Source organism: Fragaria vesca, linkage group LG5, assembly GCF_000184155.1.
Source record: "Fragaria vesca subsp. vesca linkage group LG5, FraVesHawaii_1.0, whole genome shotgun sequence".
Lineage (NCBI taxonomy): Eukaryota > Viridiplantae > Streptophyta > Magnoliopsida > Rosales > Rosaceae > Fragaria > Fragaria vesca.
Window position 1 is genome coordinate 6564626 of NC_020495.1, and position 20296 is coordinate 6584921.

A 20296-nucleotide genomic window follows, 5' to 3' on the forward strand; every position below is an offset into this window, starting at 1 on the left:
AAAAACCCCCAAGAAAGCTTCTCAAAATCCAGCCCAAACACTGCCTCGAACTTGACTGCTGCACAGCTTTCCCGGAACTGCTGATTTTCTGTCCAACTTTGGAGCTTCATAACTCCCAGATGACATCACCGATTTGGATGATTCTTGAGTCCAAATTGATCTACAAATGCTCCTCTACAAATCTGGGCAGTCATCTTGGTGAAACCGTTCTCGAAACCGCATGGAAATTAGCCTTGAAAACCGGAGAAAATAAGCAGAACCCATTTTTTCAGCTTTTTTTGTGTTTGCAGCTTCTGTTTTGGTGAAGTGGTTCCATCGCCTTTCCTTGATATTTTTGACCATATGAGTAATCAATCTCCATCAATGACATCTCTACTTCGTATTGGAAGCCTTGCTTGTATCACTTGAGCACATATTTGCATTATCTTGCTCCACGAAGTACCTAAGAAGATAACAAAGTTAAAACAATCTTTTTAAAGGAAAATAGCCAAGTTAAATGCAAAGGTTAAACTATAAAATTGTCGCATTTTATGCTCCTATCAGCTGCATTGTTTTTTCCAGCCTTGTATTGAATAGAGTAATCATACCCCATCAGCTTGATAAGCCACTTCTGTTGAGCTGGTGTGGTTATTCTTTGATTTAAGAAGTACTCAATGGTCCTGTGGTCTGATAGAATCTTGAAACGATGCCCCAAAAGATAGGGTCTCCAATGTTGCACTGCTGATACCACTGCTAGCATTTCCTTATCATATACAGACATGGCCAAATGCCTTTGAGCCAAAGCCTTACTCATAAATGCAATAGGGTGGCCATCTTGTGACAATATCGCCCCAATGCCTAAATCTGAAGCATTACACTCCACCACAAACTCCTTGGAAAAATCAGGAATAGCTAAAACAGGTGTAGTGGTCAAAGCTACTTTCAATCTTTCAAAAGCCATTTCAGAAGCTGGACTCCATGTGAACCCTTCTTTTTTAAGCATATCAGTCAGAGGCTTGGCTATAATCCCAAACCTTTTCACATACTTCCTGTAGTAACCAGCTAGTCCCAAAAAACCTCTCAACTGCTTAAGAGTTTTAGGTTTCTACCATGATTTGATGCACTCAATTTTTGCAGGATCCACGGCCACCCCTTCAGCACTTATTACATGTCCTAGGTACTCCACTTGGCTTGCCCCAAAATCACATTTACTTTTTTTCACTTTCAAGGAGTGCTGCTGCAACTTGGACAACACCAACTCCAAGTGCTTGACATGAGTTTCCATGGAAGGACTGTATACTAAGATGTCATCAAAAAACACCAAAGTACACTTCCTCAAGTCCTCTCGTAAGACCTCATTCATGAGTGACTGGAATGTTGAGGGTGCATTAGTGAGCCCAAATGGCATCACTAGAAACTCATAGTGACCAGAATGTGTCCTAAATGCAGTTTTGGCTATGTCTCTCTCATCCATTCTGATCTGATGGTATCCTGCTCTTAGGTCCAGCTTAGTAAAGACCCTAGCTCCATGCACCTCATCGATCAACTCATCCACCACAGGGATTGGATACTTATCCTTCACTGTCACAGCATTCAAAGACCTATAATCTACACATAACCTCCAAGTGCCATCCTTTTTCTTAACCAGTAGAACCGGAGATGAAAATGGACTAACACTAGGTCTTATAACCCCATTATCAAGCAACTCCTGGATAATCTTCTCAATTTCGGTTTTCTGGAAGTGAGGGTATCTATAGGGTCTAACATTGACTGCAGCAGTATTGGGAAGCAACTCTATCTTATGGTCATGATCTCTAGCAGGGGGTAACTGTGTAGGAGTTTCAAAAACATTTGAATATTTCTGAATGACCTCTGAAATCTGAGGGTCAACTACTTTGCATCCTGGTGAACTAGTACTAAGAGATACCTGCTTCAAGTGCACCATCATGACTTCTTTCTCTTTTCTCAATAGCCTAGTCATGGATTTGCAGCTTACCACATTAGAGTGCAATTCAGTCTCTCCTTGGAGGTTATACTGCACCCCTTGCTGGTAAAACTTCATGTACATGCTTTCAAAATTCCACACTATATCCCCCAGCCCTCGCAACCAACTAGCTCCCAAAATCACTTCACAACCAGATATTGGCAAAACATAATACTGAGTAGTTAAGACATATTGTTGGAGCTTGATTGTTACCTGCACTATGCTCCTTGTCTCCATGATATAGCCACTGGCTATCCTCACTTTCAACGGTTTGATAGGTTGTGCCATAATTTTTGAATTTCTTAGAACTGAAGGGTGTATAAAATTATGAGATGCACCTGAATCCACCAATACATGGACCTTTCGGTTGAAACACTCTCCCTTCAACTGCATTGTTTGGCTATTGGTGCAATCTCCCATAGCATGTAACTGCAGCTCCACCTCCTGAACTGCATTTAACTCGGCTATCCCTTCTTCCACCTCAGTTTCTTGCTCCGGACCAGGCAACTCCACTTCCTCCTGAACAACCTCAATCACCATCAACGCTTGTCCCCTCCTGCAGTTATGCCCTGGTCTAAATATCTCATCACAAAAGAAGCATTGGTTTCGGGCCCTCCTCTCCTGATATTCTGCTTGTGTCAACCTTCTATTGCCCCCTGCATTGGCTCCTTGTAAAGGCCTAGGCGCAACAGGTGGTGCTGCTCTCTGCTGAAAGACATTGTTGATAGGTCTTGGTGGTATTGGGGGTCTGGAAGCCACCTGAGCTTTGGACTGCAATCTGATGTTTTTCTCCTCTTCCTCATAAATTTTTGCCAACTCACAAGCTTCATAAAGGGTACTAGGCTTAAGAGCTCTTACATCGGGTCGAATAGAGTCTTTCAAACCTCCTATAAAGAATGACAGTAAGGTTTGAGGGCCAAATCCTGGGGCTCTTCTAGAAAGCTTGGTGAAATCCTCCATAAACTGCTCTACTGACCCTGACTGAGACATCCTTGCTTAAGCTGATTGATAGTCCATTTTATTGTGCTCACTAAATTCCCTCATCAACAACTCAGATAACCCTGCCCAAGAGTTAGCAAACTCATGTTTGAACATAAACCACCTATCTGAGGCTTTGTCTGTAAGATGCAGAGTAGCCAGAGCCAACTTCTTATCTTCAGGAATTTGATAGAATGCAAAAAACTGTTCAGCCTTGTTTAACCATTCTACTGGATCACCTCCCCCAAATGAACTTAGTTCAAGCTTCATTTGTTTCATTGTTGGCAGGTTAGGATCAAGGGGGCCTTGGTAGAATTGTGGTGTCATCTGGGGGTAGAAATTTGGGGTTTGTGTGTTTGCAAATTGGTTGGTGTACTGTGGAAAGGGTGTTGTTGTAGTAACAGAGGTAAACACAGGTTGGTATTGTGAGGTAAAATTGGTTGGAAATGGTTGTATCTGGGGCACAAATGAGTTTGGTGTGAAAGATGGGGTAAAGTAATTAGGGTATACAAAATTTTGGCCAATCTGATTTGGCTGTGTCAACTGAGAAGGAATAAACTCTTGTGCAAAATTAGGGGGAACAAAATTGTGTTGAGACTGTGCAAGAGAAAAAGGTTGAGTGCCAAAATTGGTATGCTGATAAAAATGGTTTTTAGCAGGTCCAGACCCTTGAAGCTTAGTCCCACTCGACTGACCCTTTTCAACTCGAGTTACCTTCCCTCTATCCGAGTGCGGCTTAGGTTCCACCATTTTAGTCACAGCTAAAGTATTCATGACTATTCCTGAGTCATTAGTGATGATAGGCTGGCTAGTATTAAACTGTAGTAGTTGTTCACCCTCTACAGTGTTGTTATTAGTCAGATCTAAAGGGTGTGAGCTTTTTCCTCCGTGTGAGCTCAAAGGACAACTCACCACGGCTTGAGTAGACGCAGCAGAATCCTGCAAGTCCCTTAAAACAGCAGAACCACCCTGTGGTGGCACAGATCCAAACTTGAGTGGAGTAGAGCTCGCCGGTTCTTTGGCAGCAGCAGAGGACTCCTTCAAAGCCCGAAACTCTGCAAGTATTTCAGATCTGAAAGCATTCAGAGACTCTTGGTACACATTGAGCGTGGTCTGAAGATCCCCAATTTGAGAAGCAGTGTGCTCTTTATGATTGTGAATTTCAAGCTCAAGAGATGAAAAATCACCTCCTTGAGCCGCTGCAACAGGTTGGTTAGCTCCTGCGCCTTTGTTTTTAGATTGGCCTGCCATGACACCCAGAGCAAGGCTCTGATACCAGATCTAAAGGACCTGGATTTGAAATGTAAACTATGCTATATCTAAGCTAAGAAAGAAAATAGCAGCAAAGAGAAATTAAAGCTTTCATTCATGTCATACACGACTAGGGTTCCTTAGATACATAAATACCCATATTGACGTGTGGGATTACACCACATGGCATACATCTAAGACATTGATAGCTAGTCCTAAGCAGCTGGACTGCAGTCACGTGATTACAATAGCACAATGTAAAACGACACCGTCTTATTCACAGACTCATGACAGAGTATGCAGATTTGAACTTTATTGCTAGAGTCCCATTGGGACTCTTTTATGATGCCATTATGGCCTCACTCTATCAATGAAATTTTTCATTTTATTCAATAAGATTTCATTATTGACATATGAGCAGAATTGAACGATAAGAGGTACCGAAAGGTAAAGCAGAACAAAAATTAAATTGGAGCAAATATGCCAAATAGTTGGAACTCTGCGGAAACAAGCACATGCATGGAGAGATTCCAACCTAGTTTGCCTTGGTTCTTGAAGAAGACAACTTACTGAAGCGGGCAACCAAGTTATCACGATCCGGAAGGTTTTCTTTGATTACAGGCACTTCCTTGAAGTTGTTAATCCATGCATGCAAGCGAGGAAAAGCATCGGCTTCAAAGAGCTTCACCCCAGCCACCTCTTCAATCACTCCAAACCAACGAGCAAACCATCCGAAGGCTATGTCTGCAATACCAATGTTGTCTCCTCCAAAAAACTTCTTGTTTTCCAGACCTGCATGCTCTTCAATGGTTCTCAGCATCTCCCATGTCTCTTTCTTGGCCTTTTCTCGCTCTTCGCCTGACGATACGAAGGCCTTCCATATTTCAGGACCCTAAGCATGAGAATGTTAATGAATATACAATAGTCATCCAACGCCCGTTTTCTCGAATCATATGCCAATATATGTGAAACATGCATAATCTTGATTTGCAGTCCACCAGCATATAGAACATGTTATAGATTTTGAAACAATACACCTAGTCAATATATAACCAAATCAAATATGCAGATTATACACTTTACCTTATCATCAGCAAATTTAGCCCAGAACCTGGCCATGGCTCTTTCATGAGCGTCAGAGGGCAGCAAGGGGTTCTGTGGCCATGTTTCTTCTATATATTCGATGATGACCATGGACTCGCATATCGGCTTTTCTCCATGAACAAGAACTGGGATCTTCTTGTGAACTGGGTTGTACTTGAGAAGTTCAGCACTTTTCTTGTAAAGATCTTCTTCTATGTAATCAAATGGTATGCCTTTCAGCTTCAGGGCCCATATAACCCTGCTACTAAATGGACTACTCCAGTCTCCATATAGCTTCACCTGATCTGCCATGTCTCACAGATCAATGTGTTGGAGCTAGCTAGCTAGTTGGACTACCCAGATCTATATATGCAACTTAAAATCATTTGAAAATAACAAGTGGTCTGATGAACTGCTTGTGCAGCACGCTTGACAATTTCAATAACATAAATTAAACAGGGTTGAATTCAAGTAGCTTGTCATGCACCTTTCTTTATGCTATTAAGTTATTGATAAGGTTTAGGAGAGTTAAAAATGGTTATTATTCTATGCCCCTTTTCTTCATGGTCATCAAACACTAGAATTCCATTCAAAGTTGCCTTTTAAAAAAAAATTATGTAGGCAACTGAAGTCACAACTTTTGCCCCTCCAGTATATAGTAAACTGAGTTTAAATTGGTTACTTTCTGAAGATTGGATTGTTTTCTCTTTGTGATATACTTTGCTCTATCTGAAAGGTCAGGATGGGGGAATAGAAGACTCAGCTATGGGGTAGCTGAAGTGCCATTCTAATTTAGCGACATTTTTATTCAATCAGGGACGGATCTACCATACAACTAGATATGACGCCTGTGACTTACCTAAATCCGATTCAACAATCTCGCAAGTCCCTTGCAATCATTCTACATTGTTGCAATAGTACCAGAATTTTTTGAAACATGCAATAGTAGTTGTTGAGTACTTGTACTTGCCTTATCATGAGCAAGTTCAACCCAGAACAGAGCCATGGCTCTCTCATAAGGATCACTTCATTCACTTGGCATTAAGGATTTAAGGGTTCTATGGCCATGTTTCTTCTGTATAATAGATGATGATCAGCGACTCACAGATCGTCTATTCTTCATGAACAAGAATCGGGTTCTTCTTGTGCCCTATGTTTAATCCGAGAAGCTCGGCACTTTTCTTGTAGATGATATCTTCCACTATGTAAACCCATACCACCCTGCAACTAAATGGACTGCCACAGATGCATGTAGCTTCACCACAGCCATGTCTCAGAGAGATCTAAGTTTAGAAGACAAATGTGTAAACTTGAGTTAGCTTGGTATCCTTTTCTATCTTCTTCTGTTGTGTACTAATCACAATTAAAGATTCTTTGTTGATTTGGCCTTTTTTATTTCCTAAGATGCTTCATGAAAAGACAAAAGGTATCAAACAGGTTGATCATGTTATTAGATCTTCACCATATGGATAATCTAATAGCTTGAGCCAACAGCTGGTTCATAAGATCAATTAGTAAAGACCCTGATTTTCTCATATAAACCCTCTGTATAATAAAATTTTAATGAACTAATTCAACTTCACAGGTTACACAAAAATGTGAGTGTGGAGATGACATACAACAAATATGGGGCTTCATTCTATCAACAACTGAATCAGCAAACTTACAAAACCATACATTTTTCATTTACTAAATACTTGCATATAAAGCAAACTGTCTGTACAGATTATAGAGAAAATTCTGTACAAAATACAAAACTGCTTACACAACTAAACATTAATCATTTCTTAGATACTTAGATAAGTATGATAATAAAATTCTAACATGTCTCATACAAACTGTACAACGAAGAAAATTATTTTATCTAACTACAAATAGCGGTCCAGTCCCATCTGCTTTATCAGAATCCAGAATGCTTGTGTAGCAAAAGAGGTGATTGGACATTTCCCAGCTCCAGTCCTGCTTTCTGACCACAAACATTTGCGGCCATCTGTTTATCCTTACATAGTGTTCCCTCATTGGTCAATTTTCAAGAATACTAGTAATGGTGCAATAACAGGATTCATGGCTGCCCCAGACTACATCACTATGATCTGCAGTTTGGCTGCCATCAGGATGAAAGTAGCGGTGCATGAGGGAGCCAGTTCCCTTCCAATAAGGATCAAGGTTTCACCAGTATTCTGGGGCGGCCTGAGAGAAAGATGATATGTCAAATTAATTGCTAATGCAATGTAAACTTCATCAGTGCAATCAACGTAAGTCTTACATTTGATAGGTTAATAAGATAATAAAAGCTTGAAAACGTCCTGGAAGTCTGAGACCATTATAACAAGTTTGGAACTGATTGGAAAGCTATGAAATGTAAACTAGTCGCCCAAATATGAAATAGTAGTCATATTTTCTGAAAACAAAAGAAGTTGGCTGTTTTATGGTTTTGCAGCTAGGAAATTGTCTTCTCTGTTACTGAAAGTTGTAAGCATTTCGCGACTCCAAAAATAACAATTCTATCTAACTGTATAAATCTGCAGGAAATATTGTTTGAAAAAATTAAATATAACTGACATTTTCTTTTCCAAGTTCGTAAAACTTCAGCTAGCTGTAAAATGTAATAAGAGTACTTAAAGTCAAAGAAGAGCGATGTTACGTTAAGCATCACAACTTAGAAAAAAAACCCAAAATCAACACAAGAACATACTGATTGCCACAGTTATTTACAGACACAAATGTTGAAGTCTGTGATTGTATAGTGCATACAATAAGGATTAACTTGTTGAAATGAAACTCCCAAACATGGTCGCACAAATCATCCCTCATTATGCATGACTGGCAAATATAAGGCCAATCAAAAACTGCAATTGCAAGTTCGTAACATGTGTATAAATGTGTCTGTGTGTGAGTGAGTGACAGAGAGAAATATACTCGCACGTTTGCTACCCATGACAGACAATGAATAAGCGGCCAACCTTGACAATCCCCGAAATTGCAACAACCGGGGCATGTGTGCTTTCCCAAGCCACAACTCCTCACACTAACAATTTGGAATAATAATAAAGGAAAAGAAAAATATAGTGACAACTCAGAAATGAATGGTTTCTAGTGAGATATATTTCTCGTGAAGCAGGCAGCATAAGTAGGCTTTTAGCAAGAACTAGGTTTTTATTCTGACAGAGGTTAGCAAGCCCCTATCTGCATTCTGTTTTAAGTAACTGAAATCTCAGAAAGGAAATTTTAAGATGATAGAAATACAGTTCAGAAGGCGAGGCAGCATCTACTACAAAATAGATGAAATACTTAAACTATTATACTCATTCTTATCTGCTAAAAGTAGAAGCTTCCCATTATATACAATACAGGTAGCTGTGGAAAAAAAAAAATAAATAAAAAAAAAATAAAAACTATGACCAAAGTTTGCTTCTGGTTGAGGTAAGATCTTTATGTGTTTTACTTGTAGCTATCTGCCCTCAAGTATTTTCTTGCACCACTTCTTTCATCTTTCATTAAAGTATATGCTTTATTTTAGGAGTCAGAAAAGGTGCAAAGGAATTTAAAAAACCGGATTCAGTGCAGAAGTAGATGATAGATGATTCTCTGTTATGACTAATGACTTATAGTTCAGGTTCAGGTATTATGACTTATGACTTATAGAACCTTACAACAGCCTATATTCTCTAGACGTACACGTATATTGAACAATTTTCTCCTAAACCAGGTAGTCTAGCTGTGGTGTGACATGAAAAGTACTACTCTTCAACATAGAATACCTTATTCATTTGATCAAGGAAGCAATTGAACCAAGAAAACAAAATCTCACAAAAGTGGCTTTAGAAAAGTTCCAAGGTTTATTAATTGTAACTTATTAGGAGTATATTCAAACAGATCATCATACAGAGACAACTTCGATTTAGCCATCTCGATTCATCATTTGCTCAATTCTTCATATCGAAATCAACCCAAAAAGAAGAGACAACATAGAAAGAAAAAACAAAATCACACCCCAAGTCTCAAATATCGAAATCATGCATCAAAATCAAAATTCCAAGGGAATTAGAAAATGAAAAAAATTGAGGAAAGAAGAAGGGACCTTGGAACTCCAGAGGCGATCGCTGGAAGCGACGACGTTACAGGCATGGGAGACAAGGAGGCCCTTGGAGGGAGAGTACTCCGCTGCGTGCATCAACAAAGCTCAGTATATTCCACATTATGTCCATGCCGAACAGCTCCAATGGGTCCCTCAAGACAACAACTTCAGCATCGTCTCTACCTTCTTCAGCTTCTGCTTCTTCATCTTCTTCTGGGTCTTTTTCTCTCGTTCTGTGTACCCGGTTTTAATATTATTGTCCTTTACTGTATCTTGTGATAATTAATTACAGTAAAAGTGTTGAGTTGGTAGAGTAGGATTTAGCTCATCCGAGTTTTTTAGTTTATTGGGTTTGTTGTTGTACAATCCCGGTGTATCAATTCATAATGTAGGGTTAGATCTGCAGGTGATGATCAGTAGGGTTGAGACGGAAACATCATCACGGTTTCTCCGGTTGTTGGACTTCTTTTTGATATTTTAATTTCTCAGTTTGTACTTAACTCTACAATAGTGTTACTTTTCCTTTGTTGATTCAAGTTTGATGTAATTCAAGGACATGTACTATCGACTCAATGTTTTGAGCATATGACTTTGTAATTTCAAACTTGAGTTTAGAATTTAGATTGGTTGAGTGTGACATGTTGTCGGTTTACTTTTTCAAGGTTATCATGACCAATTTTTGAATTTTTATTTATTCAAAATTTGGGGCGTGACAGTTTACAGCAGCTAATGTAACACCTACTGGACCATTGACGGGGTTTGATGAGGCTGAACAAGGCTTGAACCGTCGGTGGAGTCACCTCTTCTAGCTTGTTGTTCTCTTGCTTGTGGTGTTTGGAAATACTGTTCTAATGGGGTTTCGACCACTAACACTCTTTTTATGTCGTGGCTGAAGTCACTTTTTGATCATCCTTATAAAATCATCTTTACAACTAGCTTTAATGATCTCTTTGTCCATTTGGTATGCTCAAAATCAACATGTTATTCGACAAATCTTAGTAGAAGCCAAGCTGTGTTACTTTTATGATGTTACGTTTTTATCTAGAGATATTTTGTAATTATGTATTTATCTTCTTTCCTTAGATGGCATTATCTCCTTTCCTTGCACTCCAATCACAAATCTATCATTATTTTTCAGTGTCATGGACACAAGAGTAATTTCTTCGATCAAGACTAATTAACTATGATCAGAGTACTAGGAAATCCTTTTATCAAAGATTATTACTGTTTTTCATTGATTCATTCTGGTTGATTAGAATGTCAGTTCAACATCGCCAATACCTAATGCGTTAAAAATTGCCATCAAGAAAAAAGTATTATTAGTGGAATCAAACTATATAGCAAGTTGCTATTAGCAACTGATGGACCAACTCTACCTACAATAGGTAAAAGTGTATCGATCAAAAAAAAAGAAAGAAGTAAAAGTGTAAAACTATAAATTAACCAAATATTGAAACTCACTCCATATTCCATACTATTCAAGTTCAGTAGGTACCCATGTCTACATTTTTGAAAAAGAAAAACTGAAATTTATGAGACTACAATCAGATAATAGATAAAGTACAATAAAATTTTCAGCACAATAATACCTAGAATTGCTTAAGTCAACTTAGTTACAGCCCATAAATGCACAACAAAAATAAACAGAAAATAACATTATTCCCTACGCACAGGGCTGCCATTTAGGTTACCACAACATTTGCAGACTTCATCGTCAACACATTCAACACAGTATCCATAACCTTCACCTTTATAAATTACAACATTAAAATCTTCAATTGGTGAATCATATTCTTCTTCTTCTGGAACAGTAACTTCTTTTACACCACTATCCGTTTTGGCACTGCTACCTGAATGTTTGTTAAACAGAAGCAAAACAAACAAATGTTAGGGCCCAGAAATATACTTCCCAAGAGCAATAGAATAGAAAAATCATGTCACCTACTGAAATGTATAACAAAAAAAACAAAAAAAAACAAAGAGCCTAAAAAAAAAATGGCCTCTAGATATCTAACCTTTAAACATCATTCTTAAAACTACAATCAAATCAAATCAACTATGATATTTTACTGCACAAACAAACTTGTATTGGAGAAAAACAACAGGTTGTTTCCTTTCCGTCCAATTAGCATTTCCAGTATCAAAAACCATCAATAAATTAACAAGGATAAACTTGCACACAAACAAAACACATAGGCCAAGCAAATCTAGAAAAACTTTTACAAATTTTAAACAACCAAACATTAAAAGCATACCTTTATCTTCATTTTGCTGCAGCACCAAAGAGGATCCATCATCTACCATTGGAGGCTCCTTGTCCTGAGATGTATTGTTCCCAATGCCAGCAACTGTTAGCAAATATTAACACAATGTCATAAGGAGAGGGTCACGAGAATTGGCAAGATTGTGTAGGTACATCACAAGTAAATAGTTAGATAAATGTATATATAAGAGGAGGATTATTGTAACTCAGTCAAGCCAAATACATGAAAAAAACTTAGGCAACTAATTCCCAGCAAGCAGAAAGGATATCTTAGGTATAGCTAAAGAGTCTAAACCATAATAGACCAAGTGCTTGAACAAAATCCATTTTAACCAGTCATATCTGAAACTTGATACGAATTTGTTACCAACGAAAAGCATGTAAATTCCCTTGTGAATTTTATGATATTGGCTATCTAACTTGCAGGCATATTTCGACAGATAAAGATACAAAGAGAGACTCGAATCGAATATAACTATTTAATGAAATCCGGATCAGATCTTCAATATAAGTGAGAATTTACTAATCTTTCAAACACATAAGAAAATCAAAAGCAAGCAAACCCTAAATCAAAAACGAAGAGCATGTATACCGTGCTCATCAAATTCTTCCCTCTGGCGCTTTGACTGCTTGGGGCTTTTTCTCTCGTTGTCCACGGCGACTTCATCCACTCGGCGTTTCGCCGGGAAATCCAATTTCAGGTTCCGGATCGGGACGTCGGTCATGGTTATCGTGCTGCTCGGGTTCAACTCATCAATCTCATTCTAGAGGTAATTTGTAATATTTTTTTATTTTTTTGAATAGGGTAATTTGTAATTTCTTTCCCCCAAAAAAAAAAAATCATGTTTTGTACTGACATGTGTGATTGAGAGAAATTTCTAAATTTTTGTTTGTGGTACTAAGGTGTTGAGTAGTTAGGAGAATTGAGATGCGTAAAATGGAGGGGGTGAGAGGGATTGTTATGCCTAAAATCGGCCAATATGGCTGGGTGGGGCTGAGAGGGTGGCAAAGGTGATTGTAGAGGAGACTAGGAGAGTAACTGGAGGCTGAATTGAGTGTCGGGTGGTTGAAGACTTGAAGTTGAGTGAGTGACGGCGATTCGGGCGGAATGTTGGCTTTGGAAGGAATTTTGGTTCTGTTAAGTGTCTAGACTGACTGGTGTCACTCTGGTTGGAGTAAATCGATGGACTAACTTCCTCTGGTTGGTATGAGGAAGAAGCAAGCTAGAGTCTGGGTTTGTGGAATAGAGGTCAAGAAGTTTCAGTGACCTCATGTTTGCAAAAGCATCGGGATTCAGACCACTTGATTGGTTGAAATAGAGTGATAGAAGTCCAAGTGAGCTCATGTTTCTGGAAACACCGGGAATCGAACCACTTAATTGGTGATTTGGTTGTGAGAGAGGTAAAGCATTTTGAGTGATCCCATGTTTCTGAAAACATCAGGAATCGAACCAGTAAATTGAGTGAAAGAAAGGTCCAGATATGCAGGGTGGTATTGTAGTTGCACAACCATCTGAATATTGAAGAACTGACAACAGAATTCCCGGACAAATCAACACTAACAAGAGAATTGGAAGAATTGATGTGAGAAAGAGTAGAAACAATTGGAGGAGGAAGATCACAATCTCGCAGGGTCAAGTTTCTTAGATTGGGGAGCTTGTTTCTTGTTTATGAGGGCCGCACAAAAACGGATGGTGGAGGTAGAAACCTGAATGTTTGCTGTAAGAGTAATCCAAACATACATCATTCTTCATTCCCAAAATCCTAATCTGGTGTCTCTTGCTTTCTCTGTATTTCATTGCTCATTGCTTTATTGTTTTCTCAACTTTGTGTGACTTTTTATCTTGTTGCATAATCTTATTTACCCCAAGTCCCAACTCCCAAATTGGTTTTGCATTCAAAACAGATAAAATGTTGCTTGTGTTTGCAGGCATGTGGCATGCAATTTCCTATCAAAGACAAGGACTTGAAGGTGTGGTATCCTATAAGGGAAAAGTATATAGATAACCAACTAAAGCTTGAAGATGTTAGGTGTGACATACTCAGACTTCTTGATTTGCATATTAATTATGTTTTTACTGAGTACATATTATCAACTCTCAGAAGGAAGTTAGAGACTGTGAAAGTCTACACAAGGAGTTTCCAAACATCGAAGTGGTTGTTCGATCATTTTGTGACACTTTGATTCGGCGGTCTCAGAATACGCCATTCATTGATGACATCTTGAAGGACTTCATGGACTACATGATTACCTTTTCATGGTAAGTGATTTGAAATTTCTTATTTAAGCTACATATCTATTCATATAATTCTAGTTACAATTTTTTGATTGTTTGATATTCAGCCATCTCCCAGTTGGATACAATAAGACTGTCATTTGGATGACTTTCCAGACTATATACGAACAGAACAAATTGATAACCGCGTGGAGCATTTGGAGCAGAAAGCAATTAAGTTTTATCCAGGGTGCGTATGTGATGTATTTTGATTATATGGAATTTCTAATCTCAAGCCACCTCATTTACTAATTGATAGGTTTTTCCTTCGGTTTTATAAGGACAAAGACCAGGAAATTCGGGACTTGTGTACATGGGAGCTAACCTTATGGAGGACTTTATACCCATCAATGTTCTCAGCAAATGTATACTCTGATGATCTACAAGCTTGCATCCTTACCCTTTTGAAATAGTCTAGTCATCAGATGATCAATAAGATCAATAATTTTGTGGATGTATGCCTGTAGGGCGTTGTAGGACTAACTAATATTCTGAAAAGCAATTAAAGTGACTGCTGCTACTTGCCTGATGTTTTGAAGATGTTACCTTTACAATATAAAATGGTATGCATTGGATTTGGTGTGAGAGATTGAGTTGTAAGAAAGGGATTAATGGTTAGTGTTTTGGTAAAGCTATTATATCTGTTACATGAATGATACAACATATTAGTTTAGAATCTGTTCACAAAGTCCACAAATACAAACACTGAACATCACAAAAACCATGAACTACAGTTTCCTAGTAGGACTAGAAGATTACCTTGTCGCAGCTGCTCAGCCTCAATGAGTGCCATCTGATCTTCTTCTGAGATTGAAACACGTTGAACAACAGAAACACACCAACTCCACAACAACACGAACACAACAATATAGTTAAAGAAATGTATTTATTTCTGCTCAGTCTCAATGAGTGCCATCTGATCCCTCTATGATGCTTGTTTCTCGCAGAATGGGACTGTTTCTCTCAAGGAATTGCACACCTAGCATAGGAACTTTAGTCTGATATATATAGGCCTGGAAACTCATCTTGTGCTCATCCCATAAGGAGTCCAAGATTCGATCAATGTTTATCAGATATCTCTTAATGTTTATCTTTTAGTCTTTAGGTTAATCGGGTTAATTAATTGATAAGTCTTCAACTTCCATTAAGAGACATTTCTCAATAGGCAACTTAGAGTTTAATACTTGCATTTCTACTGATTCGATCCGTGACAAAACACAACTACATCATTTAGGCTTTTAGATAATGCAGAGTCCAATTTGTTTCCAACAATCTCCCACATGGACAAATTTATATCAAAGCATAGTGTTTGTACCGTGTATGAAATCATACCAAAAAATTAAGTGTGCATTGAAATGCAAAAACGACTGATAACTTATCCAACTTGATCAATGGTTAAAAAATGAGTGCATAATCTTGCTTCATTTGCTTGCAATTCTTGATCTGTTGCTTCTCTTAACCTTTTTAACTTGTCGTATTTGAGTGTTTTGGACTTTGCCTGACGTACCAAAGCAGAGGATCCTCAACTTCTGTTTCGTCTTTTATATATTAAGGTGCTCAAACTTTTTTCTTTTAAATTTTGTTTTCTGTTAATGTACAAAAGGGTGCTATTGAGATTGGTGATAGGTGAGGAGTTCACCGTCCGTATGCAGCAGTTTGAGAAATCTATGGTAACCAAAATGGATCAACAAGTGCATATTATTATTACAATATGTGCACCAAACCGCGAGCTAGGTTAATTGTAATAGATGGTCGAAATTACATACCATTATCGGCTTGATGAATTCCAATCTCAGGGAGCTTCATGGTTGCTATATATTAAGCTTCTTTGCACTTCAGTTCAACCACAGATTGGCACCATGTCTTTCAGTACTAGTTTCTCTTATGTGATCTTCACCTTGGCCCTAGCAACCTTGACATTAACATGTTCTGCAGACGATGTGAAATGGACTCCAGTGTGTCAGTGGCACAACGTTCACCTCGTCAATGGCTTCTCTACCAACAAGAAGCCATTGACTTTACATTGCCAATGGAAAGACGATGATCTTGGTGAACACACCCTATGGAACGGCCAAGACTCCAAGAGTACTGGTTTCATTTCGGCCTGAACTTTTGGCATACAACGCTCTTCTACTGCGATATCAAATGGGATACGCAGCAGAAACACGTCGACGTTTTCGATACTCCAGCTGAAAGCCCCCTTGCGTGCATGGAAAATGAGGAGTGCTTTTGGTTAGTGACTGAGGATGGTTTCTTCGCTAGTGTTGATAATAAAAATTGGTTTACAGTTGAATTGGTAAGACTAATATCATGAACATGATCGGTCAGCATGTCATGATATTTGTAACTTAAAATGTATCAAAATTGTGCAGTAAATAAAAATATATATGAGCCCTATAACTTCTTTTAAGTACGATCATCAATTCTCTTGGTGAGTCTAAGACAAATTACCCCGATTCTCTTTACTCTATACCCATGGCGGTCTCCAATACTTTGTGGTTATACCGCTGTATGTTCGCCTTGGGTAGGCGGAGCTTGGCCGCGGCTCTCCCTCTGCTCGCTTGTTCATGGACACGGCGGTGCTCGGTTGGGGTTTCTTTAAGCTCAGAATGGTGGTGTCCCAAAAATAAGTATGGCTCATCATATGTAAGGTTGTAAAACTACGGCCTGGTCTGGTCCTATACATTGTCGTGTTTTCCTCTAAAATGTAAACAAAAGATCTCTTCTGATTAACGGGATTCATCTCTATTTGTGATTAACGTGTTTTCACCTCATAAAGATGATAATATGAACTCAGTCCAAAAAAAACAAAAAACAAAAAAAAATGATAATATGAACAATTCATATTTCAAGTTACCCTTTGAAGAACATCTAACGATCTAAGCAAGCCATCAAATTGGAGAACTGCACAGATGAACATCCTATGAAGTCCTTTTAATATGAAACAGATGAACATCCCATGATACAGTTTCTAGTCGTTTTAATATGAAACAGGAACATCCCATGACACAGTTTCTGCTAGAACGATCACCCATTCCATCTAAAGCCCTCAATGAACAAAGCCTTATTGGTTCTAACTCTTAGGCAATTAAGAAAAGAATGATATGGAAGAGGTAAAATAAGCCACATACAGTTGTAGTGTCTGCAAACATGTAAACGAGGATTCCTGCTGCATTTTTATTTCACAATAACAGGGCTATGACATTGCACCAAAGAAAACATGCATGAAGAGGACAAACAACTAGAGTCAACCACCAACGTAACTGTAGTCAAAAGAGAATCACCAGACTTCAGGGCGCAGCTCGCCAGTGGCTGGGGGCATCCATCTGCCAGAGTTGTAGACACTCTCACCAACTTTCCAGTTAGGCACATCCTTCATAACCTCAGCTTCATAATCAAGATACTTTTTCCACTCTTTGACGAATCTAAAGAAACATGAGAGACACACTGATGTTCAGTACTAGGAATCAACCGAGATGAATATTACAGGCGAAAGACATGAATGGAGGAGAACGATCACTACTAATCTTCATTACCTTTCGTCTTCTTCAGCTTGAAGCACTGGAAGTATTGCTCTGCGAGCAGCATACTTTTCTTCCTTCAGCGCCCTACAGTAACACCAAATTTTTAATGCATACCAAGTGCCCAGAAAACCAATTACTTTTATGATGATTAAATAGAACTGTGGAATATACAACCAATTGCCAACGAAGGTATAAAGACCAAATATTGCCAAATCAATCTAATATCTCCACAGTCCCATCCTCACCCAAAATGAAACTAAAGGGCAGAAATCGCTTGCTTCACCAAAAACATGAGTACATGACCATATCTTAAGTCTACAAATCTTCCACTGATATATTACTGCATTACAACTCCATGAAACCTTTCCACCAATCAATTAGACTAAAAAACTCATATTATCACAAGCATCCCAGAGCACCATGATCACAGTATCAAGCTCCCCAGAGTTATTCGAAATTTAAAAAGGCAGTTATACTCTACTTGATTTCTTGCTGTTGCTCAGTGGCGGGAACCCTACAATTTGGCCAGTAAACGAAAAGACGACCAATTAACTTTCTACTGCCCTTGCAGTTTAATTAATTTCCTCCTTCTCAAAGATTGTATGTACTTGCCTAGCGATGTAACCTAGCTCAAGGTTTGACTTCAAGGAAAACTTTCAATGAGCAAGAGTATACAGTCTGAAGATGTTAGGCAACCAAAATTGATGATGGATGTTAGATCAGGGGTTAAATTAAAATTCCACTTGAGCCAACACCAAAAACTTAGTCCTCAAATGAAGCGGTTCCATAGACATATGAAAAGAGTGGACAACAACCTCTATTTGTGGACTACTAAAAATATTAGACAACAGACACAAAAATGCAATGCATACGGTGTGGAACTCATCCTCATTCAGAGTCGACCACGAATCACTGGTACAGAGAGAAAGACATTGAACTCCATGGCCTTCCTTCTCATCTGCATATAGGGATTTGACTAGAGGTTCAATTCAATGACCTTGGAAAGATTCTTCTCAGGGTATTCTAACTTTAGCCTGTTCTTGTCTATTTGGGATGCGAAAGACTGTTCAGTAGACAAATCAGCACTAGACTGTTCTTATCCTCATTGATACAGATAATCACCCTTTCCTGATACTCTATTGCAAGCATGTGACTTGGGGAGTCATGGAGACTTAAATGATTTGGAGTGGTGTAGGTCAGAGAATTACTAATCTTTCTTTCCTTTTCTTTTTTCTAGAGAGAGATACCTCATTGAACAATATGTGAACAACACAAAAAGCCAACATGTCAAAAGAGCCTTCCGATTCTACAAAGATGGGAGACTGACTCACACCCCTAAAAGACAGAAACAGAAGCTTATAAAGAAGACCAATAGACATCCTATTCCCACAATTTCTCCACCCCCATCTCTCTACAATCCTCAAAAATCTGATTATCCATTTGCCAACAAATTACCCAAACGATTGCCAAAACAAATTAGCACTATCAACTTCTCCTTAAGTATTGACTTGGAGGAACACTTCCAATGACCAAATCTATAAAGTGCGATGATGTTTGGCAACAAAAATTGATTATGGATGGTTAGATAACATTCCACTTGGAACCAACACCAACAATTCAGTCCTCAAAAGTGGTTACATAGACCAGAAGTAAGAAAATAATGAAAAGCATCGACAATCAGCTCTGCTTTGTGAATAACAGAAGATATCAACCATAAGAACTTTAAGGAGAAAGCACTGCATACTGTATGTACTAAGGTTCCATCGAACACGACTCAACTGCTTAGTTTGAAAGCAAACCAAATGAAACGGCATCTTTACCAGTTAAGAGTGTATAATTTGTTGGTTCAATATCCAATAGACATCCTATTCCCACAATTTCTCCACCCCCACCTCTCTACAATCCTCAAAAATCCGATTATTCATTTCCAAACAAATTAAAGTAATCGCCAACACTCTCCAATTCCACAAATATTTGCCTTTCTCACCCCTCCATGGCCCATAAGTTACTCTCAGTCTTCCTACATTCCCCCAATCAAAATTTTCACTCAGCAAAACTCGAAAATCACATTAATTTTTATTAACGTCATGCTAACCACATTTTCCCCAAACGCTCCATAAACTAATAAAAAGAAGACCAACAGACATCCTCTCCCCACAATTCCTCCACTTCCCGACTCTATGATTCTCAAAACCCCGATTATCCCTTTCCAAAACTCTCCAATTCCGCAAATCTTTCACCTTTCTCACTCCTCCAAAGCCCCTAAGTAACTCTCAGCCTTCCTACCTCTCCCCTATCAACAATGTGCTCATTTTAACTTGATCCTCACTCACCGAAACCGAAACTCATCACGCTAATCACATTTCCCCAAACACTCCAGAAACTAATGGCTTGCAGTCCCGAAATTAAACTATATCTTAATCAAATGCACAAATAACTGCAACAAATTTCAATCAAATGGGAAACACCCAACGATCATCGGCATTTCTATAGCTCATATCAAACAAATACCTAACGATTTGAGCACAGATCATCAAATACCAGAAAATGAAGAGAGAAGGATGACGAAACTGACCTTCGGATCTTGTTGCCCTTGCCGACCTGGTACATGCCCCAGGAGAAGGTACCGAAGGCAGCGAGGAAGATGGCGACGGCGCTGGGACCCTTATTGGGGATCCGACGAGCGTATCGGGCAGGAGGGAACCCACCCGGCGGCGGACCGTCTTGGAGAACCGGCATGTCCTTCACGCTCGCCATTCCTGGCTTGTTTCTGATCACCGCCTCCGTCATCTTTCACTCTCTCTCTCTCTCTCTTCTCAGTCTCAGGTGACTTCTCTGGTCTAGCTACTTTGGAGTTGGAGAAGCTTTTTCAAGATTGAAG

At 38.8% G+C, this 20296-nt stretch overlaps 5 protein-coding genes and 1 non-coding gene across 8 annotated transcripts in view; 1 reads left to right on the forward strand and 5 right to left on the reverse strand.

Annotated features, from left to right (window-relative positions):
- LOC101308378 overlaps positions 1-3187 on the reverse strand; it is a 15582-nt gene extending 12395 nt beyond the window's left edge. The window contains exons 1-2 of the mRNA XM_004299158.1: positions 2177-3187; positions 45-442 (exon numbers count right to left, since the gene is read on the reverse strand). Coding sequence (XP_004299206.1) covers positions 422-442; positions 2177-2953 — 798 coding nt within the window. The 5' untranslated portion in view covers positions 2954-3187 and the 3' untranslated portion in view covers positions 45-421. The remainder of the gene's footprint in view (positions 1-44; positions 443-2176) is intronic.
- A 1100-nt stretch (positions 3188-4287) lies between these two features.
- LOC101308677 (glutathione transferase GST 23-like) lies at positions 4288-5743 on the reverse strand. Its single transcript, XM_004299159.1, has 2 exons — positions 5276-5743; positions 4288-5084 (listed from the first exon to the last, which is right to left on the reverse strand). Exons 1-2 carry the CDS (start codon positions 5585-5587, stop codon positions 4728-4730), a joined length of 669 nt encoding a protein of 222 aa, XP_004299207.1. The 5' UTR covers positions 5588-5743; the 3' UTR covers positions 4288-4727.
- A 1266-nt stretch (positions 5744-7009) lies between these two features.
- On the reverse strand, positions 7010-9631 carry LOC101308967. Its single transcript, XR_184638.1, has 2 exons — positions 9357-9631; positions 7010-7465 (listed from the first exon to the last, which is right to left on the reverse strand). It is a non-coding gene; the product is annotated as an uncharacterized LOC101308967 (transcript).
- A 1163-nt stretch (positions 9632-10794) lies between these two features.
- Positions 10795-12606, reverse strand: LOC101309255. Its single transcript, XM_004299160.1, has 3 exons — positions 12209-12606; positions 11609-11701; positions 10795-11203 (listed from the first exon to the last, which is right to left on the reverse strand). Exons 1-3 carry the CDS (start codon positions 12339-12341, stop codon positions 11010-11012), a joined length of 420 nt encoding a protein of 139 aa, XP_004299208.1. The 5' UTR covers positions 12342-12606; the 3' UTR covers positions 10795-11009.
- LOC101309545 lies at positions 12014-14393 on the forward strand. 2 transcript variants are annotated; one of them, XR_184639.1, is made up of 5 exons: positions 12014-12386; positions 13546-13646; positions 13719-13876; positions 13960-14081; positions 14173-14393. XR_184639.1 is itself a non-coding variant. In XM_004299161.1 (5 exons), exons 2-5 carry the CDS (start codon positions 13555-13557, stop codon positions 14265-14267), a joined length of 408 nt encoding a protein of 135 aa, XP_004299209.1. In that variant the 5' UTR covers positions 12143-12386; positions 13546-13554; the 3' UTR covers positions 14268-14393. The 2 variants fall into 2 exon arrangements, 1 of the variants encoding a protein (XP_004299209.1); XM_004299161.1 differs by having other exon boundaries at positions 12143-12386; positions 13546-13587.
- A 2353-nt stretch (positions 14394-16746) lies between these two features.
- Positions 16747-20257, reverse strand: LOC101309930 (NADH dehydrogenase [ubiquinone] 1 alpha subcomplex subunit 13-A-like). 2 transcript variants are annotated; one of them, XM_004299162.1, is made up of 3 exons: positions 19991-20257; positions 17428-17499; positions 16747-17316 (listed from the first exon to the last, which is right to left on the reverse strand). In XM_004299162.1, exons 1-3 carry the CDS (start codon positions 20203-20205, stop codon positions 17172-17174), a joined length of 432 nt encoding a protein of 143 aa, XP_004299210.1. In that variant the 5' UTR covers positions 20206-20257; the 3' UTR covers positions 16747-17171. The 2 variants fall into 2 exon arrangements, with proteins under 2 accessions (XP_004299210.1, XP_004299211.1); XM_004299163.1 differs by lacking the exon at positions 17428-17499 and having other exon boundaries at positions 19991-20246.
- Between the last annotated feature and the right edge of the window lie 39 nt (positions 20258-20296).